This window comes from Myxocyprinus asiaticus, chromosome 2, assembly GCF_019703515.2.
Source record: "Myxocyprinus asiaticus isolate MX2 ecotype Aquarium Trade chromosome 2, UBuf_Myxa_2, whole genome shotgun sequence".
Classification (NCBI taxonomy): Eukaryota; Metazoa; Chordata; class Actinopteri; order Cypriniformes; family Catostomidae; genus Myxocyprinus; species Myxocyprinus asiaticus.
The window spans coordinates 59,191,796-59,219,064 of record NC_059345.1 but is presented as its reverse complement, the minus strand read 5'-3'; the positions used below and the strand labels follow the sequence as shown (position 1 = coordinate 59,219,064).

General features: G+C 42.7%; 1 protein-coding gene across 1 annotated transcript in view; it reads left to right on the top strand.

Annotated features, from left to right (window-relative positions):
• Positions 1-27,269, top strand: part of LOC127453358 (pro-interleukin-16-like) — a gene marked incomplete at its 5' end in the record, with an annotated part of 55,748 nt that overhangs the window by 21,666 nt on the left and 6,813 nt on the right. The window contains 9 exons of the mRNA XM_051719691.1: positions 3,009-3,126; positions 7,277-7,409; positions 7,647-7,746; positions 11,699-12,207; positions 18,376-18,432; positions 18,755-18,857; positions 20,149-21,460; positions 25,674-25,860; positions 27,015-27,116. Of these exons, the coding sequence (XP_051575651.1) occupies positions 3,009-3,126; positions 7,277-7,409; positions 7,647-7,746; positions 11,699-12,207; positions 18,376-18,432; positions 18,755-18,857; positions 20,149-21,460; positions 25,674-25,860; positions 27,015-27,116 (2,621 nt within the window). The remainder of the gene's footprint in view (positions 1-3,008; positions 3,127-7,276; positions 7,410-7,646; positions 7,747-11,698; positions 12,208-18,375; positions 18,433-18,754; positions 18,858-20,148; positions 21,461-25,673; positions 25,861-27,014; positions 27,117-27,269) is intronic.

The window sequence follows — 27,269 nt, the reverse complement described above, 5'->3', positions numbered from 1 at the left end:
AGTATCCGCAAAAAATAGCTTAGCATCATGCTAATGGCAAACACTATTTGTGAATCGGTTATTCATGTGTTTCACATGAGGTGTGCTATTTGTTGGACATGCAGAGATGCTGTATGTGTAGAGTGTTCCAAATCATTCACTTATGGAAAAATACATGGGTGTCTAAATATGGATTTATTAATAGGCCTGTTTGGTATGTAATTTAGAGAAGGTTTTTTCTTTCAAATTAACCAATTTGACTGGGATTCTGTTTGAATGATTTGTCTATCCTTATTTATGTATGTCATTATTTAACTTAATTGTGAAAATGCATAATTACATGGAAAATTTGGTTTAGTAGATAAGAATATCACATGTATTTTATACATTTTATAAAAATCAGATAACTGCTGGGACAAGTTACCTTCTTGCCCTATGTTGGGAGTCACCTTATAAAACCGGCTTCACTTACACCAATCAGCCACAACATTGAAGCCACCTGCCTAATATTGTGTAGGTCCCCCTCGTGCCGCCAAAACAGTGGCAACACGCATCTCAGAATAGCATTCTGAGATGCTATTCTTCTCACCACAATTGTACAAAGCAGTTATCTGAGTCACCGTAGACTTTGTCAGATCGAACCAGTCTGGCCATTCTCCGTTGACCTCTCTCATCAACAAGGCATTTCCGTCCGCAGAACTGCCGCTCACTGGATGTTTTTTTGGCACCATTCTGAGTAAATTCTAGAGGCTGTTGTGCATGAAAATCCCAGGAGATCAGCAGTTACAGAAATACTAAAACCAGCCCATCTGGCACCAACAATCATGCCACGGTCCAAATCACTGAGATCACATTTTTTCCCCATTCTGATGGTTGAGGTGAACATTAACTGAAGCTCCTGACCCATATCTGCATGATTTTATGCACTGCACTGCTGCCACATGATTGGATGATTAGATAATTGCATGGATAATTGTTGGTGCCAGATGGACTGGTTTGAGTATTTCTGTAACTGCTGATCTGCTGGGATTTTCACACACAACAGTCTCTAGAATTTACTCCGAATGGTGCCAAAAACAAAAAAACATCCAGTGAGGGGCAGTTCTGTGGATGGAAATGCCTTGTAGATGAGAGAGGTCAACAGAGAATGGCCAGACTGGTTTGAACTGACAAAGTCTACAGTAATCAGATAACCGCTCTGTACAATTGTGGTGAGAAGAATGCCATCTCAAAATGTTGTTCTGAGATGAGTATTGGCACCGTTTTGGCGGCACGAGGGGGACCTACACAATATTAGGCGGGTGGTTTTAATGTTGTGGCTGATCGGTGTAAATCTAATGATACAATTTAAAAGTAAATGCACATTGTTCTTAACGGGGGAAACAAACACCTTCTGCACTACTACTTTTTACTCAAATTGTTATTCTGATAATATAATTGGTAATGAAAACATTTGCATTAAATAGTAAGAGTTTAAAATTCTTCACTACATGTGAAGAAGCATTTGACTATAGTGAATCCCACTGTAGCCTGCTATATTTGCTAGACAAAATAAATAAATTAAATAAAAATACTGAATCAACAAAAATGGAGTAGCCTACACATCAATATACAAATAACAGTGAAACCTTTTACAGTGTGTTCGTCGAGCGGTCTTTTGTTCTAAAGTTGTAGGCCTATGATATTTTGATCTGATGTCGCTTGGATGTGATTGATTCCTGATTCAAAACCCCTTCGGGTATTCAGCTTTTTAACAAAACTAAGAAAATCGCTACTGCATATCAGTGGATCTAAGAAACGGGTGAGCATTTTATTCCATATTACGCGATTTCTATGAATCAGAGATTGGATTAAGGCTCAGTACAGAAGCGGACGGCGCGTCTATGCGGGAACGCGCGGCCTCGTGCTGCTCTCGTATTCTGCCTCTACCAGCGTCCACAACTGACTAGAGCGAAGTATAATGAGTTTGAAATATTTTTGATGCACTTGCTAAATAGAGACGGAATGTCTCAAGGGGATCAAACAAAAACCGCACTGGAGAATACAATAAATGGGATGGATTGACAAACAAGATTTTTTTTTTGTTTGTTTGTTTTTTTTTAACCGAAGGTGCCGGAACGCCGTTCCGGACCGTACCGGCCCAATTTAACCCCTGATTGTAGCACCTAGCTGATAATACAGCTCTGTGCAGGCTTGCCATGGTTTTCATGCCTTTCGTGGATTTTATTATGATACATATTGAGCTGAATGTTTGTAAACTGCCTTTTTAATCAAAAGGCATACCTTACTATTTCACAAAAACTGACATGCTCTGGGAGGATTCAGAGATTACCCAGTCAAAATGTAACACTGTCTTAGGTGTGATAAACATTGCTGATGCTTCGTGTCACACATCAATCAAATGCTTTCACTTTAGCCCTGCACATAAAAGTCTCTAGAGCCTAATGAGTTTGAAATATTTTTGATGCACTTGCTAAATAGAGACGGAATGTCTCAAGGGGATCAAACAAAAACCGCACTGGAGAATACAATAAATGGGATGGATTGACAAACAAGATTTTTTTTTTTTGTCTCTAGAGTCTCTAGAGCCTTTTTTGTGTAGCTGCACAACAGCAAATGTCTCACCTTCAGTTTTCTGTTGTCTTAAAGGAATAGTTCACCCAAAAATGAAAATTCTTTCACCATTTGCTCACTCTCATGTCCTTCTAAACCTGTATGATTTTCTCTTAAAATATAATAACAAAGTAGATGTTTTACAGAATGTCCTAACTGCTCTTTTCCACACATCAAAAATTGATTCACACTGTCAAGATCCAATCTGGACAAACAAAGTAGCCTAAAATATCAAAATATGGTCCATAAGTCTTTCAAAGTCATACCTACTAGTTTATATACATAAGCCATCGTGTTTGAAATCCCATTTATAAATATAGCCACTTTATTGTAACACATGTTACAATGACTGCAAAACTGTGAGAAGAAATTTACATGGGAGTAATGATGAATGTGTGTATTCTGTATTTGTTTAGAGTTTGGTGTAGGTCTAGGTATTGGCTTGTGCTGCGTACCTTCTGCTTGGGGCTTCCCGGGAATCTACATTCACACCCTGTCACCAGGATCAGTTGCCCACATGGATGGACGTTTAAGGTATGGAGCTGACAGTCTTGAAACACCAGTCCTAAGTAACAGTCCAAAAACAATTGCTTGTTTTCTGTAGCAGTAGCTTTATATGCCGGTTTTCAAGTACAATTGTCTAAATATCCTTAAAACAAGACACATTTACTTGAGAAGCAAAATGATGTAAGGTATTACATGCTTTATTTTCAAAGCACAGCGCTATGCTCTACGACATTGCGTTATGTCTTATTCAGTTTTCTTAAAAGTGCTGTCTAAATACAATTTTCGTGCCAGTGCAAAGCGCAAGTGGGCGTGGGAGTGTTTGCACTATCTGTGGGTATATGCACGCACACTGTAGGTGTACTGTAGGTTCATGAAGTGGTGCAAAGCGCAATTTGCTATTTTCTTGAGAAATAGGTCATTGTGCTAAGACGTTTCAAAAGCATGTTTGTTTTCTAAACTCAGTTCCTGCATTTGCAGTTTTGAGATTCCACCAGCAGGTGGTAATAAAGTTTATGTCCAAACTCTGAAAATATAGTGGAACATCAAATTATGTCCCTGACATACACTGAAAGCCATTTTATGAAACAAATATATATGAGATTTATGTTAAACTATCTTTAGGTCATGGTTTATTTTTCAATTCTTATTACGTTTATATTTACAATTGTATTTCTGATCTAATTTGTATTGGTAATTTTCTGTCACAGAGTAATTAAGTCACTGCAAAAGGGGCCAGTGGAAGAAGTTGGAGAAAGAAAAATGTTTGAATTTAGTATGATTTTTTTTTTTTTTGACCATTTGTTATTTTGATTATATTTTTGTTTTGTTTGAAGTGTAATTTAAATTTAGAAATATTTTATATATCACATAAGTTTTTTCATGTTTCAGTAAATGAATTAAATTTTTCCAAATCAAAATCAACCGGTAGAGGAGAAGTACATTCCGATAAAATCACTGTTAATACAGCCATTAGATGAAAATGATTAATAATACTTAAATTCTCTATAATTTAATGGAGCATAAATCCAAATCCGCATCATATTTTCCATGTGTATAAAAGGAGCATGTCACAGAATGCCTGACGTTCAACAAGGACTCAGTTAATGCACAAAAGGACGTAAGTCCATATTTGTATTTTTCTAATTCATTGCATACAGACAATTTACACTACCAGCTTCTTATGAATGTGCTGTCTTTGTTTATATCAGTGGTGCTTGACAGGAAATGGACTATATAATAAGATACAGACGGTGTCAGACAACCTCCCAATTAAGTTGCATTTAACCCACCCCATTAGTGATTTGCGTGCGCAATTTTGCCATACCCACGTGCGATTAGACTTAGCACATGTGTTTCGATTCACTGTTGTCTACCCTGTGTTTTGCCTCTGTCATCTGTTCCACCTGGACTACACTTCCCATAATCCCCTGCTCTGATTACGTCCAGCAGTTCCCCATTGTTATCACCTGTATTCCATTCACTCATTAGTCTTTGTCTATTTAATGCCCTGTTGTTTGCTCATTCCTTGTCAGTTGTTATGTGTTTTGACCTCCTGTTTATTGACCAGTTCCAATTGTTGATGTTTCCTTTGTTCCTGTGTTTTCCCATCCTGGATGTTTTCTTTGTTCCTGTGTTTACCCCGATATTCTGTACTTTGTTTATTTTATGAAATACTGTTTCGCCTCACCTAGATCCAGCTCCCGTGACTTCCTTCCTAACGTTACAGAACAACTGACTACAAAAATGGATCTAGCGGCAGGCGGACTTATCTATAAGGGAGTACTCTCATTTCTTCTCCACCGTTGCTGTCCACACAGGATTTGATGATGAAATCCAGAAATCCATTTACAGAATCGGACTCCCAACACACCGGTGGAGGGAATTGCCGGAGACCGGAGACTACATGTGGGAGGAATATGTAAGGCTAAATTTAGAGACACTCACTTCAGAGGATCCTTCTCTCTCAATCCCGGTTCCGGTTTCTGAGTCTTCCACGCCTGACTCCGCTCCACGCCACGTCACAGCCACGCCTGACTCCGCTCCACGCCACGTCACAGCCACGCCTGAGTCCGCTCCACGCCACGTCACAGTCCAGCCTTCTGCAACTCATTGCTTCAAGCATTCCGCAATGACCACAGAGGTCGTCTCCGAGTCTCTGCCTATGTTCACGACCACAGAGGTCATACCCGAGTCTCAGTCCATGCCCACGACCACAGAGGTCGTTTCCGTACATGACCACAGAGGTCGTACCCGAGTCTCTGCCCATGTACATGACCACAGAAGTCGTACCCGAGTCTCTGTCCATGCCCACGACCACAGAGGTCGTTTCCGAGTCTCTGCCCATGTACACGACCACAGAGGTCATACCCAAGTTTCTGTCTACACCCACGACCATAGAGGTCGTTCCCGAATCTCAGTCCATGCCCATGACCATAGAGGTCATTCCCGAGTCTCTGTCCATGCCCACGACCATAGAGGTCATTCCCGAGTCTCTGTCCATGCCCATGACCACAGAAGTCGCTCTTGAGACTCTGCTCATGTTCACGACCACTGAGGTAATTTCCCAGTCATCCTGAAGTCTTAGCCTCGAGCCTGCCATGGCCCCGCCTTCCATAGCTCCGTCCCTCGAGCCTCCTACGGCTCCGCCTTCCACGGCTCCATCCCTTGAGCCTCCCATGACTCCTCCTGCCATGGCTTTGCCTTCCAGGGCTTCGCCCCTTGAGCCTGCCATGGCTCCTCCTGCCATGGCTCTGCCTTCCATGGCTTTGCCCCTTGAACCTCCCATGGCTCTGCCTGCCACAGCTTCGCCCCTTGAGCCTCCTATGGCTCCGCCTACCACGGCTCCAGTCTCTTCCCCAGCCTGAGGCAACGCCGGGAGGAGTGTAGAGCCGAGGAAGGCGGGGCCGGGCTGGAATGATGCACGCCCGGTCCCCAATCAGCCTGATGGGGCGCACGAGGGATAAAGGCGGCCGGGGACGACAGTTCGAGAGAGAGAGAATTGCAGGCAGCTGTACTGTGTGGTTTTTGGTTGTGTGTTTTTGTTTAAGTTGTTTATTAAATTATTATTTAAGTTGTCAAGCCGGTTCTCGCCTCCTCCTTTCCACTGAACCCCCTTACAACATAATTACACACAACACAATATACAAATAATAACATACACTGTACAGTATACAATACACACAATATAGATACACATTATTCAATAAAAAAAGTATATATAGAATGTACTGTACTGACATTCAGGCTGTCAGTTGATAGTAAGTTGTTAAGAGGGAATATAATAATAATATAATTTATGACAGTCCAGTGTGAGATGTAAGAGTAATAAAGTGCAGTGCTGATGTATTTTGATCGTGGGAGATCAAGAGTTCAAATGTCTGATTGCTTGGGGGAAGAAGCTATCATGGAGTCAGCTGGTGCGGTTCCTGGTGCTGCAATACCGCCTGCCTGATGGTAGCAGTGAGAACAGCCCATGGCTCAGGTGGCTGGAGTCTCTGATCCTCCAAGCTTTTTTCACACACCGCCTGGTATATATGTCCTGGAGGGAGGGAAGCTCACCTTTCATGTTTCCTTTGTTCCTGTGTTTTCCCATCGTGGATGTTTTCTTTGTTCCTGTGTTTACCCCGTTATTCTGTACTTCTTTATTTTATTAAATACCGTGCCGCCGCACCTAGATCCAGCTCCCGTGACTTCCTTCCTAACGCTACAGCATGCTTGCACGAAAATACCAAAACTTCATGGCCATGCGCATTGACTTTTGCATACACAGTATGATTTATGGCATAACGCTGTGTTTAGCGCTCTTAAAATAGGGTACTCTGTCTTGTTTTCAAAAAAATTTGACCAAATTTAGGAAGGTTTATGATTAAATCAAGAAAAAGGTATTTGCCAATGGGGTAAGAAAAATAAACGTAATCTTGTTTTCCCTTGTATTTCCGTCTAACATGGCAAATACTTTTTTTTTTTTTTTTTTTTTTTTTTTTTTACTGGAAAACAAGAACGCACAAGCTGATAAAAAAATAACTGTGTACCTTGAATGCACTGTGAGTTGCTTTAAAAGTGTCTGCCAAATGCATACATGTAAATGTAAGTAACAAATGCTGATCAAGAAAACAATTTTTGCAATGTATTGCTAAATGTTATAAAGCAGTATTTGTGCTCTCTTGCTGTGTGTCAGATGTGGGGATGAGATCATGGAGATTAATGACACGGTGGTTTGCAACATTACACTGAACGATGTGTACACAGTTATGAGTCAGTGCAGCCCAGGCCCGGTTCAGATCATCATCAGTCGACACCCTGACCCAAAAGTAGGTCTACTTTCCCTTCAGTAATATAACATGGTAAGCATCACGGGCCAAATTTTCCAGGTCAAGTCACACATGCTAGCACAAGTTTTAATGGATTGACTAATCCTAAAACAATTTACACTTCATTATGGTTATGGTCAGTCAAACCTCCTGTTTAAAAGTACATATTTTTGTCTTCATATCTAAATCTAAGTTGTTAGAAGGTTGTATAAATTGTATTTGTATGTGTGTATGAAGGTTTCTGAGAAGCAGTTAAGTGAGGCTATTGCTCAGGCAGTGGAGCACAGCAAACTGAGAAAAGACAGGAGTCAATGGAGTATGGATGGATGTAAAAGCAGTGAGTTATCAAGCTGTTGTTGTTGATTGTTTGTTTGTTTTGGGGGTTTAGGTGACAGTCATTTCAATTTACTTGAGACTTGACTTGGACTCCAAATTTCTGACTTGTGAAGAACGTGGGTGTCCACCCTGGGAGTTTCTTTGTCTGTCCGGGGGTGGGGCGCCCATGAGCATTCCTCTGGATGACAGTATCGCCATCACAGAAGAGCCGCTGGTACGCAAGAGTTACTGTCGGTACTGTGATATCCGTTTGTTGTCGGTACGCATTTTGGTGCTTACTGGCTCACTCGAGCACTGCCTATAGTACACACAAATCTTTTACCAAAAGTTGTTTGAGATTTGACTTGAACTCGTGACAGGACTTAAGACTTGACATAGACTTGATCACGAAAGACCTGAAACTTGACTTAGATGGCACCTTAAAGACTTGAGAATAACACTCAATACGTCAGACTAATGAACATACACCTGGGGCCGGATTCACTAAGCACTCTTAAGACAATTTTCTTTATGACCATTTTCATTCTATCATGTTGAGTCGGAAGTTGCAATGGGCTGTTCGTGTAGTAAATGTGATTTAACACCAAAAACACAATTTTATCTGTTTTGTGTTTTGTTATTTTTATTTTCAGCTTCCAAACCATGTTAAGATTTTTATAAGCACATTTCAGCTTCAGTTTGTCCATACAATGAATGCGAATAGGTGCCATGGCACTGCTGGCTGTCTGATGGTCCAAAAGGCATATTTTGGCAGCATAAAAGTAATCCCCACGACTCCAGTCGATCAATTAATGTCTTCTGAAGCAAATCAAATAGGTTTGTGTAAAAAATGAAACAATAATTAAAAATTTTAACTTTTAAAAAATGCTTACTGCTACCAGTCGACCCATCACGGAGCTGTCACGTGACGTAAGTGCAATGGCGCGTTCACGCGAGAAGTCAGAAGTGTGCGCTTTGAATACAACAGAGGAACGAAAGTCATGCAAGTTTAAGGTAATTTCAAACAGAAATACAGCGATGGGTGGAAGCAATGGTTTTAAGTTAAAAATGTTTTAATTATCGATTTGTTTCTTACACAAACCTATTTGATTTGCTTCAGTAGACATTCATTGACTGACTGGAGTCGTGTGGATTAATTTTATGCTGCCTAAATATGTCTTTTGGACAGTCAAACAGCCAGCAGCATCATGGCACCCATTCGGTTTCATTGTATGGACAAACAAAGCTGAAATGTTCTTATAAAAATCTTAATTTCAGTTTTGCTGAAGAAGGAAAGACGCACATCTGTGAAGGCTTAAAGGGGACATATTATGCCCCTTTTTACACAATGTAATAGAAGTCTCAGGTGTCCCCAGAATGTGTCTGTCATGTTTCAGCTCAAAATACCTCACAGATAATTTATTCTACCATGCCTTTATACCCCTGTTTTGTAGCTCTGTTACAAATGGGCTGTTTTAGTGTCTGTAGCTTTAAATGCAAAGGAGCTGCTACTCCCCACACCCCTTTCTGGAATTGGGCTGTGCCTTTCCTGCTGGTGCCAGGGACACCCTGGCGACAACAATGCAAATAACACAGAGAACAATCATCTTACTGTATTGTGCATAACCAAGGTTGTGTAATGAAATATGAAAAACGGCTATAGTTGTCGAAATACCACTATCGTTTCATAATCGTTTTTGAAATAATGACCAGTTTTATTACATGGAAAATCTTCATTGCGTGACCACTCAAGCGGGACTGTGGAGGACGCCAATCAGTTTATATTGTAACCGAAAAAGAGCAACAACTTCATTGTTATGGAATAAGGTAATTAGGGTCTAGTTTCTACTTTACACAAAGCACAATGTTTTCACAACAAGCATTTTTCACGCAACGTCCAAACAAGCAAATTCAGAAAGCCAAATTGCAAACATTAAAAAAGTATAAAGTGCGAAACTTACTAACAAATCTGACGTTGGGTTACGGAGAGTTGGTATTGATCCATTATTGATCCTTAGCTTTGAAGCAAATCCAGCCTTGTGTTGACCATCGTTGATGAAGCAGTCCGATTTAGCTCAAGGGGCTCTAGCGAGGAGATAAATATGGCAGTATTTGCTGCTCGCTCAGGTTTTTAAACTCAGGCGGATCTCTTTGCAAGCAATGGACGGTACCTTTCCCCTTTTGACGTCATAAGGGGCTGCAAACCTGAACGACTCATTCTGAGACACTGTTTTTTATTGATGGGGAAAGGAAAGAAACGAGGGGATGGTCATTTACCATATTTTGTGGTTGTCTACACACACTGGGGACACATTGTTTCCAAAAAATTGAAAAAGTGGATTTTGCATAATATGTCTCCTTTTAAAGGTGAGTAAAACATGAGATAATTATCATTTTTGGGTGAACTAATCCTTTAATGTTCCCGCTAGTGACGTAGGGTAGTCGCGGAAGTAGAGAATGAGGCGTTTTTTGCATCTTGGTTTCAATAAATGTTTTTATTGCATTGGGGATTAATTTTGAGTTCTGAAATGTAGAGTATGTTTTTATCAGGGATGTGCGATACCACTTATTTTCTTTTTAATCCGATACCAATAATTTCAAGTCCAATATCATCAATACCGATACCAATGCTGATACTTCAATTAAATTATTTTTTTTGCGATTTCTTGGGATAAAATGGGTAATTTAAAATATTATTTTTAGTCATAATTCAAGTCATTATATATATATTTTTTTTACATTTTGTGAGCCTAAACAGAAAATTATTAGACTTCTGTTTTGTTTAACCTTACAAAAATGAACCATGGTTTCACTACAGTAACTATAGTTTAACCATGGTATTTAGTTAAACCATAGTTACCACACAATTAACCATGGTTACTACAATGTTACTTTAGTAAAAAAAAAATGGTTAACTATTTTTTTAATTACTTATTAACAACAATTACACACAAACTCATTATAAGAAATGTCACCTTTAGATATGTTGTTATTTTAGCGTGAATTTACTCCAGAAGCTGTTCCTCTACAAGGCACTGATCCAACTTCTTTGAACGAGCCTTGTGACGGCGCAAGCGCTTGTCTGCTTGTGTCTTTCAGCATTTATGCATGTTGAGAAGAAATAGTTCCCATCCTGCACAAGTTGCTAATATAGCCTAATCCTTTTAATTTCACTTTGAAGCTTATTATTATTATTATTATTATTATTATGAGAATCAATATTTTTGTGTGAATCGATATTTTTAATACAACATCAGTATCGGAAGTATCGATACTTTAGGATCGATCCGCCCATCCCTAGTTTTTATAGTAGAAAGACCTCTTATGTCAAAATATCAAGAAAAATTTGGTTCCTCATGACATGACCCCTTTAATGTGGTGACTAATCATGCAAGTGAATTCAAACGCTTTTCACAACACACATTATTTCAAAGCAGCTTCACAGAAAATCATGCATTAACAGACAATGAAACTGTAATATCTATAAAGTCTTAGAGTCATCATTGTGTAATTTTATTAAATATGATTATAAATTGTGTATAAAAAATAAATAATTCAATAATAAAATAATAATTGTATTTAGAACCCCAGTGAGCAAGATGAAGGCAACTGTGGCAAGGAACACATTACTCCGTAAGATGTCCATAAGATGCACTTAGGAACATTCTCACAAACTTCTTATAATTTATTCTAAGAACTTTCTATTCTTTTCTTTTTTTTTTTTTAAGAACATTTTCGTGAATCCGGTCCCTGGTGTCCATCTGAGACATGACTCTTCTTTTCCATTGTTACTTGAGACTTTTCCATCATGACTCAAGACTCAAAGGCTCATTTAAATTTGTCTGCTTAATTGTTTGTTTTCTGCACACAGTCATCTAGGACTTGTAAAAAAAAAATGAAATTGTCAGTAGTAATTCTACTGTATAGAAAATAAATTAGGCATTTGGCTTAGGCATCTGTGTGTCTGATTTCAGGTCTAAGGAGATCAGACGCCTGTTCCCACAGCAGACAAAAGTGTATCCTCTGTCTAGAGCGGCGCACAAGCCAGTTGACTTGTAGACGAGCACAAAAACCCATGATCAGATCCTGTAGTGAGGGTGCTTATAGCCAACGAGGTATACCAGCAAGTGCCACCACTCAATCCCTCCTACAACCTGACCACGTGCCCAGAGTACAGAGCATGGACAGTCCTTTTTTTACATTCAACAGTGAAGCTTCACTTAATAGCAGATTGTCTCCAGCCTCGTACACTGACAACTATAACATTCCCTATAAATGTTCAGTCAAGTGCACTGGACAACAACTATTAGATGTGGCTACAGGTCTGGTGAGGAGTTCTAGGCAAGGACCAACAACCCAGCCACAGAGGTACTGCAGACAACATGAAGTCACCGGTCAGGAAACACTGACTGATTCAAGCAGCTCGAGTCGAGGTTCACCAGTGAAAGAGGAAGATCTGTTGCCTTCTCAAAGCAACTGCCAGGTAAGGCTATATAGTCACACTGTAAAAAAAAATTATGGTGTGTTTACTAGTTGCATGACTTTCACAGTGTATTTTACAGTAGTATTTCTAAAATGTATTACAATTAAAAGACAACTGTATACTGTAACTTCACAGTGAACAGGACCAATAAATAACTGTAATGTAGCAATGCTCTGTTGTAGAATCACAATGATCATCTCCAGATCTTTCAGCTCCCCCGCCCTCACTACCCTCGATGGTGGGGCGGCCAGGGGCTATTCGGTGATTTCCCCCGGTGGATAAGGCGCTCGCGGTGCACCAATGCTCGCAGAGCTCTGCCACCTGGTGCGGGCGCCCAAAGCTCCCATCCAAGGCCTGTAGGTTTAAGTCGTCCCTGACAGCCAAGGCCTACAGTGCCGCTGGACAAGCCACCTCCGCCCTGCACGCCATGGCTCTCCTGCAAGTCCACCAAGCCAAGGCGCTAAAGGAACTGCACGAGGGTAGTTCCACACCGGGATTGATGCAGGAGCTGTGCTCGGCGACCGACCTTGCTCTCCAGGCAACGAAGGTCACGGCGCTTGGGTGGGCGATGTCCACCTTGGTAGTCCAGGAGCGTCACCTTTGGCTCATCCTGGTCGAGATGGGAGAGGCCGACAAGGCACGGTTCCTTGCTGCCCCCATTTCCCAGGTTGGCCTATTCGGCGAGTGCGCACAGTCGGTGCTGACCTGTTTGCAGGCGTTCAGACAGAAGACAGTGGTTCCACTGAAACTGTTTCAGAGGCTACTGGGGCATACGGCATCCTCAGCAGTGGCCACTCCGCTCGGGTTGATGCATATGAGACCGCTTCAGCACTGGCTTCAGACTCGAGTCCCGAGATGGGCATGGCGCCACGGGACACATCACGTGGCCATCACACCAATCTGTCACCGCCTCTTCAGCCCTTGGACCGACCTCACGTTTCTATGGGCAGGTGTTCCCCTAGAGCAGGTCTCCAGTCGCATTGTGGTTACGACAGACGCCTCCAAAACGGGCTGGGGCACTGTATGCATCAGGCACGCAGTCACTGGCTCATGGATGGGCCCGCGGCTGCGTTGGCATATCAACTGCCTCGAGTTGCTGGCAATTCTGCTCGCCCTGCGGAGGTTTCGGCCGTTGATCCAGGGCAAGCATGTGTTAGTTCGGACAGACAACATGGCAACGGTAGCATATGTCAACCGTCAAGACGGTCTGCGCTCCCGTTGTATGTCACAATTCGCCCGCCGTCTCCTCCTCTGGAGTCAGCAGCACCTCAAGTCGCTGCGAGCCACTCACATCCCGGGCGACCTCAACACTGCAGCGGACGCGCTGTCATGGCAGGTTACCCTCAGGGGAGAGTGGAGACTCCACCCTCAGGTGGTCCAGCTGATTTGGAGTCGATTCAGGCAGGCACATGTAGACCTGTTCGCCTCCGAAGAATCCTCCCACTGCCCGCTCTGGTATACCTCTCGGTATAGACGTGCTGGCACACCCAGACGTGGTTCTCGGACCTCACGCTCCTCGCGGCAGCCACCCCAGCGAATTCCCCTGAGGAAGGACCTTCTTTCTCAGGGATGGGGCACCATCTGGCACCCGCGACCAGACCTCTAGAATCTCCATGTCTGGCCCCTGGATGGGACATGGAAGACTTAAGCGGCCTTCCACCCATGGTAGACATGATCACTCAGGCTAGGGCCCTCTCTACGAGGCGCCTGTATGCCTTGAAGTGGCATCTGTTCGCTAAGTGGTGTTCTTCCCGACGCAAAGACCCCCAGAGATGCGCAGTCGGATCGGTGCTTTCCTTCCTGCAGGAGAGGTTGGAAGGACAGCTGTCCCCCTCCACCTTGAAGGTGTATGTAGCCACTATAGCGGTACATCACGACACAGTGGACGGTAAGTCCTTAGGGAAGCACAACCTGATCATCAGGTTCCTGAGAGGCGCAAGGAGGTTGAATCCCTTCAGACCGCGCCTTGTTCCCTCTGTAGTTCTTCAGGGTCAACGGAGAGCCCCCTTTGAGCCCTTGCAGTCAGCTGAGCTTAAGGCACTATCTTTAAAGACTGCCCTCCTGACTGCGCTCACTTCCATCAAGAGGGTAGGAGACCTGCAAGCGTTCTCTGTCAGCGAAACGTGCCTGGAATTCGGTCCGGGCTACTCTCACATGATCCTGAGACCCCGACCGGCCTATGTGCCCAAGGTTCCCACGACCCCTTTTAGGGACCAGGTGGTGAACCTGCATGCGCTGCCCCAGGAGGAGGCAGACCCAGCCCTGATGTTGCTGTGTCCGGTGCGCGCTTTACGCATCTATTTGGATCGCACGCAGAGCTTTAGAGTCTCTTCAAGTCAAGCTTAAGACTTACACGCATGACTTGTCGGACAAACAGAATAATATTATATATTTATTTTATAAATTAATATTATAAAATTTTATTTGATCACCTCTCAATTTCTCCTGCTCTTGATTGTGCGTACAGCTCATTAAATTATGGATTTCGCCTCATGAGCATGGCTGCGTGATACAACGCAGAGGGAACATTACCTCCACCCAGTAGACGTGTGCGAGATTTTGCATTGGCAAAGTAGACATCAGATGCGGTTTTGTTGAAACACTGTCAATATTCTACACTTAGATTTTTCAGGATAGAAACAAAGACTATCGCTCACATGTGAATGGGTTAAAATTTCTAATTGCAAGTTCTTAAATGCAGATGTGAGAGTACTACGCAATGAGCCTTGTTTCCCAAAAGCATCGTAAGCCAGGTAACGCGAATGTATCCGATGTGAATCATAAGGGGCTCTCACGTAGCCTAAAGTTTTTTGTCTGGAAACTGAACAAAATGCTCACAGAACAGGATATAAAATGACAGACATCAGTATTGAACTACTCATAGACCTGTATAAATATTAATAAATCAACTAGTTAGAGTTTAGTGTACTGTGAACTTGTGCTTTACTGCCATTATGCAGCATGCAATTTGTGGTTGCCTTGTAAAAGACTATATGCGAGCCGATTTGAACCAGCCGTTGGAGGAAGAGAGAAGAGGAGGATGAAGAGAGAGAGAGAAGGAATCTCTCTTTGAACACTCTCACTCTAATCTCCTCTGTTAACCATAATTTAATTATTTATTAAGGCATATTTAAGTCAACAATTTTGGGGGCGTGTTGAAGCAGGTTTTGTCCAGGGTGCCATACAAGCTAGAACCGCCACTGATGGTCACATTACTCACAATGTCTTAATCTGTTTAATAATAATAATTTATGTTATTCATAATAACAAATAGGCTAAAATAGATATATAAATGGATGAATAGATAAAATAAAATCAGAGAGAGCAGAAAAATGTCAATGGCTGGGTTTCCTGATAATGTTGCAACTTAAGCTTTTACGATCATCTTAACTAATGCCATGGAGAGAATATGTGATCACAAATAACCCACTACAAACAGTGAAAAGGTCAGCGTCTAGTTAAACTCGTTCGGATAGATATTACAAATTCAATAATTTAAAACACACAAAATTACCATACACACTCATTCTTACAACAAATAATGAATTCTAAAACACTTCCCCTTATCCAGATGAACAAGACCCCACCATGGGGTCTGAAGGGAGAGGATGACTGTGTCGATGCCGCCGTTGTTCTTTTTCGATGGCGTCCGTGCTCTCTCCCAGCCGCGGCACCCAGAAATTAGGACACACTTGCACTTGGAGTATAACCGCTTGGAGAAATGGCACCGCCGCCTCCTGAGGGTCCAGGCATACACAAATTCAGCCAGTGCATTCATCCTTCTATCTAGTTATTTTCGTCGATTCAAGTGACCGAAAACCTCCCCACGTTTTGTGAGCGCTGTACAGCTAGGTCAGTCACATATCACACGACTCTCCTCTTTTCAAATCCACACTCTCTTTTTATTCCTTCCCAAATCCAAATCAGATACAGGTGAGTTTAATCAAGTTCCCATCCACACAAGAAGGAGATGATTACCTAGAACTCACAAGTAAAAAAAAAATGTCCAAGTATGATGAGAAATCCCCCAATTTTATTACAGTATGTAGTTGCAATAAAAGTTGAGCAGCGGTGGATAATTATTCTGTTGCACGGCATTGAGGACGTGGGTTGAAAGGCGCGTTTCATGTCCACCCACATGCGCAAATCAAATATTTATATATTTTCTACTCACGAACAATTTTGAAAAAACTATCAAAATGTACATGGCTGTTCTCTCTACCTGTAGCTTTAGTCAACACCCAATCACATTGCACCACCTAGTGGTGAGAACGAATAGTATCAGATGGAGATTGTGCATTGGTAATCTGCTGCTTTTCCTGCAGTTCCCGGATGTGGAAGTTTGAATTTCCAACCGAATTTGAACCACTGAATTTGAGGAAGCAAACTTTGTTAAGCTAAATAAAATGGGCTGAATTTTACCTGTCGAAAAATCTAGATTTTGTTTTCAAATTAACTGAATATTTTGGAAATTAACTTTGGAAGGTGAATATTTATTATTGAATTCTTAATTAAATTAGTTGTGAAATGTTTCCAAATGAAATGTTCAATGCTTAAAAATACAACTTTGTTCAAATTCAGCCTCCCAAAATGCAAGTACTGTAAATACAATGGATTTAAATGCAAGCACTGTAAATTCAATGCATTTAAATGCAAGCTCTGATAATACAATACATTTATTTTTTCAGTTAGAGCAATTCAACATGCTTTTATGCTTCAAAGACTTTCATGATTTTAGCTCCATACACATCGTTGGCGTTTCTTTCATCTGTTTTTCAAAATATAATCAAGTGTGCTTCTTCAAACGCGCATATTTGTGTCTAACGGTGTTTCTTGACATTTGTCACTCCGAGACGTCTTACAGATTACCTGCCACAGTTGCGGGTAGAGGACGAGCAAAATTACCCACTAATTTCATACCCTGCCATGTAATCTACAGAAACATCTACCACACTCCCACGTAAAATAATAATAATAATAAATTAAGTGAGACAAAGCGTGGATAAATTATCTTGGTGCTAAGGATCTGTTTATAGGCATGACTGTATAAAGCTGCGCAGTGCAGAGAACATGAGCAACTCGTGAGAAGCACGCCGCAACCTATTTCAGTTCACCATAATCATATCAAACATTTTATTTGAAATAATCACATTTTTATAACTATATTTATAACAGGAATATGATGATTATCTTGCATGTGGGCTATTTTGCGTGTAAAATGCAGAAAACGACCTAGCCTGCATTGATTTTACAGTAAAATATTGAAAACAGTATTTTATTGTAAGAAATTACTGTTAAATCTTGTAAAATCCTGGCAATTTTTTATAGTGCACATTTATGAAATGCACTATTTGATTCCTGTGACAGAAATTAGATTTTTTGTTTTTTTGTTCAATTAGAATGTTTATTTCTTTGTTTGCTCTGCCTTGTATACATTTTTAGATAAAAAAAAAAAAGCCCACTTTATATTATGTGTCTTTAAATAATATGTACTAACATAAAAAGTTAAGCATTTGATACATTTGATGTTGTTACATTGTACTTACATTTAAAGTACCTGGATGTAATTGCATCGATAATTACACTGTTGACCTTAACCCCTATCCCTAAACCTAACCCAAACCCTTCCCATATCCCAACTTCAGTAGCAACTAATGCAAATCTTGTGGGAGTACTTCAGTACAACATCTATGCACACAATAAGTACACTTTTTAAATGCATAGTATAGTATTGAAAGTACATAGTAGTTAAAGACACTTAATATAAAGTGGGACCAGTAAATATTATGTCAGCTAGGTTATCCACAATAGATTTATCATGTACAAGATTTTAATCTACATTGTCCATTTTTAACTGTTGTATTCTTTTTCTGGCAATATGCCCAATATACATACAAGTAGGAGGTTTTCTCATAAATGGTAGTTGAGTAAGTGAATGCATGATTGGTCTAACTGCCATCCTTCCCTGCCTTATTGTCAGGCTCTTCATAAGTTTGCGTGAGAAAATCTGTGAAATCATGCATCTACAGGATATTACAAATAGGTGTGATTTTCCACACTATCATTTTCAAATGTGTTATAACTCTGCAATAGTGCATTTATAGTGACATTTATAGGAATCTTTCATTGCCTCAAGCAGCTGTCTTTGGTCTCTCCACATGCATCTAGTTTTTCTACAGTCTATATAGGGCTTTGAGAAAGATCTCAAGGCTTCTGTTTAAGAATGTACGTAGAAATTCATATTTCCTCTTTCTGGACTGGTTAATTTATTGTTTTGTGATGATACTTGCAATGACAAATAAACTGCCATGTATTTGTGCACTTGATAATTCACATTTTCTTTTGTCAGATTTGTGATTTTGGCATTTATATTTGTCTTTTTGAATATGCCTGAATGCCTTGCATGGAGCATGTGTGGTTGGAGTATGCCTGTATCTCTATATGTATCAGTGATGCATGATGAAATAATGCCGGATGCATTTCTACACATTTTCAAATGATTTGTAAGACTCAAACTCAAGCCAACCGTTTCCTGTTTTTGTGACAGGAAGAGGGTGAATGCTTAGAAGTAGGAACTAAATTGTCTGTCTGTATCTCTGAGCCTAAGCCTGCAAGTGACACAACACACAGAGGGGGCAGAGAGCAAAGAGGTAAGTCAAGCATAAATACTGCTATAACTGATCAATAGTCATTGCCTTTCTTTTCTAAACAAATGAGCAATGTATGTTATGTAGGTTGCATAACTTGGACTGAGAAATTAACAATCCTCTTCTAGTTCAAGAAACAAAAAGATACCTACTTCCTATACTGAAACCTTGCATTTCCTGACTCAGCTGACAACAGTAAATTGCAATATCCTAACTAGACAGTAAATTTTGAAGACAAACTTTGTTGGCTTGACAAAGCCTTGTCTGAAAGTTTAAAATAGTTGGAAGAGTTGGAAGTTTGAAGGTCTTACATTCAGACAGACAGAAGGAACATCATACAGATAGACAGCCAACTGCAACAAGTCCTATGCAACCCTACCCCTTGCTTGTTTTTCTGAATGGAAAATTGGTTGCTAGGCAGTTACCAAGGTGATACTCAAAAGGCTCCTTGCTACCCTGAGTCCAATGAATGAAACCGGAAGTGTCTACGATGTTCTGGGTGCAGAGATATGTTGTGTTACTTAGTTGCTAGGGTGAGCTCATTTGGTTGCTAGGCAGTTTCCAGGGTGATACTAACAAGGCTGCTTGCTGGACTGAGTGTATTGAGTCAAACCTGAAGACTCTTTGATATTCTGATCAGGAGATATCCCTCTAAGCCATTTTGAATGGCAGTCAATGGGTTTTGGTTGCTAGGGTGCACTAAATGGTTGCTAGGTTGTATGCAGTCGCTAGGGTGTTAAAATGATGGAGTGAAAGAAAGAATAAAAAGAGTGGAAGGATGGAAAGATAGAAAATAAAGTGATGGAGTGATAGGAAGTATGAGTGGTGGAGTGATAGGAAGTAGATTGAATCCTCTATAGGAGTTATTACAGGGAAAAGTTTTCACACCTTGAATGGGAGTCAATTTAAAATCAGTCCTGTTCGGAAGTCCGATACAGGAATACCGGAAGTCCGATCAGTTAGAAAAGATATAGCAATCCGAGTCAGACCAATCTGAAGGTCTGTGGCGAGTTTGGTGTAATAATAAGCTTATGTAGTAGAACAGAACATTGGCTTTTTCAAGCCAACATAATGACAATGTTTTTTTTCTATAGTAGTTTTTTTTTTTTTTTTTTTTTTAATTATTTTTGTAATTGTCCCATGTTCAATTTAAAATAGAACAGTTTTTCTGTGTTATTGAGCCTGTTACAGTTTATACAGGTTTGTAGTTCTTACAAAGAAGTTCACATTGCACTTCTTTGTTCGGCAGCCCATTAAAGGGAAATATATGTGACAATATTGTATTATGTTACAGGTCCAGAATCCCCTTCCCACGAGTGCAGTCCGAGTAAGTGGGTTGGTCTGAGATGTCAGGCGCGTGTGGAGGTCAGCACTGATCAGCAATTTGACCCCTGGGTAAAGCTCACTGACAGCCCAGAGAACCAGTCCTACTGTTCCAAAACCATGAGTGACCATAATGAGGATAATGATGTTAATGGCACAGCCTCTGAAGCAATGAACATCATCTCAGACTCTAAATCTGAGCAACCTCCCAATGTTAAAAAAGGGCCCCCAGTGGCTCCAAAGCCTGCATGGGTATACCAAAGCCTGAAGAGCATCAAGTATGGGAAACCAATAACAGAGGCTTTGAAATATCCAGACAACAGGAGCCAGGATACTAGCAGAACCTTTGGGATTAGTCTGAGGGCTGCTTCACCGGGAGCCAATTTATCATTTAGGCAGAAGATCAGCTCGTTTGAGACATTCTCAAATGCAGAGGGAGCAGAAAGACCAAGCAGGCATCTGACCCCAACTTCATCTCTTCCTCTTATGGAGAAGACGGCTAAAATGCAGTCTGCTGACTACAGCAATGCAGGGAGAACCAAGGTTATCACAAGCACTTTACAAAATAATGATAACTGCCAGTCTCCTTCAACAATTTCAGCTACCATCCAGCCTCCAGAGGAAGAAAAGCAATCAGCTTCCCTCAGCTCAAATATAATTTCAAAACCCCATCCTCCAGAGGAAGAAAAGCAATCAGCTTCCCTCAGCTCAAATATAATTTCAAAACCCCATCCTCCAGAGGAAGAAAAACAATCAACTTCTCTTGGTTCAAATATCATTTCAGAGCCCTGCAAGCCAATTCCTGTTGAGAAACCCATTCATGGCTCTACAGCTGTCCCAAAAGATCTTACACCTGCTGCTGGGTCTGAGCAGGAATCCATATCTTCTCAAGAGAAGTCTCCCTCAACAAGCCATGTCCCACGGAGGTCAAGCAGCTCAAAAGAGGGTCCTTCAGAAAAGCCAAGTTCATCTGAAGGTGCTGGGACTCATGCAGTGAGCTTGAGAACCCGGAGTCTACCCCTTAGTCCCTCTTCAGATGCCCCCATTCAATGTTGCTTGGAAGGGGAGAGCCTGGGCATCATCCTGTCTTTCAGCAACCAGGTGTCCAATGCTCTAATGCGGTCCATGCAATCCCTGCCTCAGTCCCCTTGCGTGAGGTTTGGAAACCCCTGGAGTGCCCCATCAGGATCACCTCTTCATAATCCTGTAGAGGAAGACTCCTCTGCCGAAAAGCCCCCAGCTTCTCCAGGGCTAGAGAACAATGAGAGGGGTTTTTCTGTAAGGTATACAACTTCTCCAAGTATATTATCTCTGAAAGCAATGCAAGACAAATGCACTTGCAAGATTAAAGTTTTTGGGTATAATTAAATTTGGTGTAAATGCTGTGTTGGCCTAAAAAAGCATTAAGAGTTAGGTTGATGGTATAGGATAAGATCACTTGCAGGGAATATAGCCATCATCTTTCATGTTGAGAACTGGCTGTATGATAAAGGTCTTGCAAAGTTTTTAATCATTTGGGAGCCTGTTTTAAATTAGACGAGAAGGAAATGTAGCTTGACTGTATTAGTAATGTACAACAGACCCTTTTTATACTACTACTATTTAAGCTGATAGTTTCACACTAATTCATATAAGAAAAAAACATCATGGTTACTTTCGTAACCTCCGTTCCCTGATGGAGGGAACGAGATGTTGTGTCAATGTAGTGACACTAGGGGTCACTCTTGGGAGCCCCAAACACCTCTGCTTTTTTCAAAAAAGGCCAATGGAATTGTCGAGTGGAATTTGCATGCCACTCCCCCGGACATACGGGTATAAAAGGAGCTGTTATGCAACCACTCATTCAGGTTTTGTGCTGAGGAGCCGAGACCAGGTCCCGGCCATTTCAGCGGGTAGTTCAGTGTTGCGGCAAGAGGGACACAACGTCTCGTTCCCTCCATCAGGGAACAGAGGTTACGAAAGTAACCATGATGTTCCCTATCTGTCACTCACTCGATGTTGTGTCAATGTAGTGACACTAGGGGTCCCTATACAAAATGCCACAACTATCTGAACTGTGTTACGTGAGCTGGTGGTGCGTGATGGGCAGACCGCTGTGTACCTCGTTGCCAGTGCATCATGACCAGGCCGTCACGTAACCTCCCCCAACGCTCCTATGAGCGTCGAATGGTCCTTCAGGAACAAGTCGACTGCCCAACGATAGGGACAGGCTAGTCCAGCCGAGGCCTCTTTTCCTCTCTTTTCTCCCCAAAAAGAGTGGAATTTGTTAACCGACTGGGAGCCATAAGTGTCTGCGTTGGGGGGTGTCCATCCCAAGGGGAAGACACCGCGGAGACCACACCTGCCCAAAAAGGGGGGGGGTGTATTTTGAGTGGAATACGTCACATGGTCTTACCGAGTCTTGTCGGAAGTATGTCATGTGGAGAGGTCCCATGGTATGTCCTACCCGAGGGGGGAGGAGATTCTGCAAAGCATGGCGACCGGGGGCAGAGGGGCCTCTGCCCAAGGAAGATGCAGTTTACAGACAGGGAAATGATTTTGCTGAAGATATCACATGGGTTTGCCTTCGGGGAACCAGCACATGTGGAGCACCTACCTCAGTACAGGGTCTCATTGGCGCAAGTACTGGGCCAGCAGCGAGTTTCTCCACAAACTCAACTGCCAGAGGGCTAAGGAAGAAAGTCATCCAGGTCTGTGAACACGACTGGGAGTCAAGAGCGCACGTCTTCACCTCAAGGGAGGGGAAAGGCGCTATGTGCAAGTGGTACACCCGGCTAACTGTCCCGGAACTTACCTGCTCGTGCCTGCCAATACACGGGATGAGACCGGCTCAACCCCAGAGATTGTAGAACCTCGCAAAGGTGTTGGGTGCTGCCCAGCCCGCTGCTCTGCAGATGTCTGCCAAAGAGGCGCCACTGGCCAGGGTCCGCCACACTCCTGGTAGAGTGGGCTTGTAATCCCACAGGGGGTGGCACGTCCTGAGCCTGATATGCCATCGCGATAGTGTCAATGACCCAGTGGGCGATCCTCTGTTTGGAGACAGTACTTCCTTTCCGCTGTCCACCAAAACAGACAAAAGGCTGCTCGGGGCTTCTAAAGCACTGCATTCGATCCAAATAGATGCGTAAAGCTCGCACCAGACACAGCAATGCCAAGGCTGGGTCTGCCTCCTACTGGGGCAGCGCTTGCAGGTTCACCACCTGATCCCTAAAAGGGGTCATGGAAACCTTGGGCACATAGCCCGGTTGGGGTCTCAGGATCACATGAGAGTAACCCGGACCGAACTCCAGGCACGAGAGTGCCTTAAGCTCAGCTGACTCCAAGGGCTCAAAGGGAGCTCCCTGTAGGGGGACAGCCGCCCCTCCAGCCTCTCCTGCAGGATGGAAAGCACCGATCCGACTGCACATCTCTGGGGGTCTTCGCATTGGGAAGAACACCACTTGCCGAACAGACGCCACTTCAAGGCATACAGGCGCCTTGTAGAGCAAGCCCTAGCCTGAGTGATTGTGTCTACCACCGCAGGTGGTAGGCCACTTAGGTTTTCCGCGTCCCATCTAAGGGCCAGATGTGGAGATTCCAGAGGTCTGGTCGCGGGTGCCAGATGGTGCCCCGTCCCTGAGAAAGAAGGTCCTTCCTCAGGGGAATTCATCGGGGGGGGCTGTCGCAAGGAGCATGAGATCCGAGAACCATGTCTGGGTGGCCAGTAGGTTGCTACTAGGACAACCTGCTCCTCGTACTCCCTGAACTTGCACAGAGTCTGTGCAAGTAAGCTCATCTGGGGAAAACGCATATTTGCGTAGTCCAGGGGGCCAGCTGTGTACCAGCGCATCTATACCGAGGGGTGCCTCGGTTAGGGCATACCAAAGCGGGCAGTGGGAGGATTCCCGGGAAGCAAACAGGTCTACCTGTGCTCGACTGAATCGACTCCAAATCAGCTGGAACACCTGAGGGTGGAGTCTCCAGGTGACAGTGCGTCCACTGCGGTGTTGAGGTCGCCCGGGATGTGAGTGGCTTGTAGCCGACTTGAGGCGCTGCTGACTCCAGAGGAGGAGACGGCGGGCGAGTTATGACATGCAACGGGAGCCATATGCACCAGACATGTGACCCAGGAGATGAGGAAACCATTCTTTTGTCAAGCTTTTGGGTGTCGCAGCCTCCTGGACATGCGGTGACAAAAGATTCTCCTCCCGGCCCTCCACCAGGGGATGGAGTGGTCTGTCGGCCAGCTCCAGAGAAGCAGGTCTCCTTGCCCCTGGGCACCCTGAGCCTAGGAACTGATCGTCGAGCCGCGTGGGTTCAGGGAAGAGTGGAGGGTTCCACTCTAGCCCAACGCTCGTGGTCACCTGGGAAAGCATGTCCGTAATTTCTGCATCGGCCTGAGACTGCGTCAGACTGGACGAGCCCGCTCTCCGATGCTGCGCTCAATAACTCATCGTCTTCTCGAGCTCCGAACAAGAGGTCGAACTCGCCCTGAAACGAGCTGGCGGTCTCGTCCGAGAGCCCGACCGGGGCAAGCGAGCATGCTGGGGAATGGGAGGTCCATGGAGGGATACCCGGTGGAGGTGGTCCCATTGATGTCCCCAAATCGCCCCCAGTGCTAACCGACGCGGCCTCAAACCCGTAGGTAGAAGGACAGGTGCGGGGAGCCACTGGGGTGGCTTGCTTTCTTACGGGAGCAAGCCGCAACCGCAACATTGCCATGGTCATGTTCTCGCAATGAGGACATGACTCATCTACGAACGATGTCTCCGCGTGGACAGTGCCCAGACACGTAAGACAGCGACCGCAATCAGGAATAACACACAAAAGGAAAGGCATCTTTAAAAAGATGTTCCGTGTGTGCCGCTCTTTTTGTGAATGAAAATATACTCTTTTAGAATATACTCTCTTATTTTTACTCTGCCGAAGCCCCAGGGTCGTTCTCGACACTCCACGGGTGCAGAGGGGGAGAAGCCGCTGAAATGCGGCGTAAATCCAGCAGTTTTGAGGCGCGTCTTTGGAGGGAATTGAATTCAGTGCACTGAATACAACCACTCGGCTCCAAAGAGAAAATCTAAATGAATGGTTGCATACCCATTCCTTTTATACCCGTATGTCTGGGGGAGTGGCATGCAAATTCCACTCTGCAATTCCCATTGGCCTTTTTTCAAAAAAGCAGAGGTGTTTGGGGCTCCCAAGAATGACCCCTAGTGTCACTACATCGACACAATATCAAGTGAGTGACAGATAGGGAACTACAGAAGCACAATTTTCCATCAAGCATGTTTGACCCAGAGAAGTCATGAGATAAATGCTTTGAGATGTTTGCAATTTGGTTGCAACGTATGCAAGTAAAACATAAAATTAGCTTGTATTTCTAGGAAGTCTATGTCTTTTGTAAATGTGTTAAGCTCTTGATGATGTTATGCATCATCTTGGCAATGTCCCAAATTGAGTTTGAGTGGTTACATATAAGGCAATTTCGAACAAAACACTTATTTTTTATCTGGTCTACAGCCTGGCTGAACTGAGAGAGCGGACTATTGAGAGAGGAGAGGAGTGTGAGAAGCAAGAACATAAACCCGAACGACCTCTCACTTCAGCCTCAGCAGTCTGTGTCCAATCTGTGTTCTCAGCCCTTCCACCACAGGAGATCCAGCAGATGATTCAGGAAGTCAAGGATCTGGATGAAGACACACTAAAGGTGAGTTTGGCTCTCTTGTTTAATAATCATAGTACTGATACAACAGTAAGTATTTGTTGGCTATTGTCTGTTGTTGATTACTTCCACATCCTGCTTTGCAAACTCTCGAATATGTATGAGAGATGTGACAAAGGAACAATTGGTTCTCCATAAACAAGCAGCATATTGAATGTGCTCTAAAAGAACAGTGAACTTTTTTTGTGTGTGTGCAAACCATGTTGCTATATTCTGAGGCTTACTTGCTATTGGGGTAGAAAAAAAAATATAATAAAAACATGAAACTGTGACTTCCTGACCATAGCAGTGTTAGGTAGTGCTAGGTCTATCTGCGGTGCATTTTGCTGCACCGCTTTGTATTTGCAATGGTTTCCCTGATCAATATTCCTCTGCCAGTTTTTCTGTGTGCAGTTGAGCAAAGCCTTGCCTACATACATCTGGGTTAATGGAGCAATACCCACTATTTCATGTGCCTTTAGACATAATGTGCATTTAATGTGCTTTTTTAGTGTCAGTGATATGCAGAGAAAGAATTGTCAATATTTTGCAGAAATGTCTTGAGATATAAAATGAGGGAAGAATAATAAAATGTATTTAAGTTAATAGCTGTATTCCTCTTGTGTAGTGGGTGAGAGGACTTAAGCAGAGCTTGATTATGTATTTGCCAGTAGGGCAAATGCTTAAGGTCCCCAGACTGTTAGTGGCCTCCAAACATCTGGCAAATACAGAGCACCTCGCTGCATACTTTGATGTTTAAATACTATTTACATTTTCAAATATTACAGTAAGAACCTGCATTTGAATGCTTAAGATTTGTGTAGGCTATTATATTTTGTCATCTAATGTTAGCCTACCAAAAAAAAATCCTTATTCTTTAGTCAACTCTACCTTAAATTAGGATAAGCAGCAGCATGCTAACAGAGCACACACTGATAAAAGCCCATCTGGAAATCATGAATGATGCAGCTGGTCTTTACACAGCAATAAACCTGTGTTCTCACATACAGATTGTTCACCAGCATGTTTTTAGAATAACTGCTGTGCTAATGAACATTCTGTTTACAATCTATATTAGGTATAATCACAGCTCCAAATGGTTTTCAAACATACCAGCTACAAAATACTTGAGACTGAATTTGTTTTCTTAACATCATTAGCAACTGGAAGACGTCCACGTTGTGATTCTACATAAAGATGAAGGAGCTGGCTTGGGTTTCAGCATTGCTGGAGGTATTGATCTGGAGAACAAAGCAACTACAGTGAGTGATGGCTCCATATCTTGATAAACCCCCCACACCACAGCTAATCTACTGCATCTTTCAAGAAGAGAAATAGCTTCTATGACTTACAGATGGCTAAAATGGTTGATGTTCATAAATGCATTCATTAGCTTGTATATTTTATCAAAATAT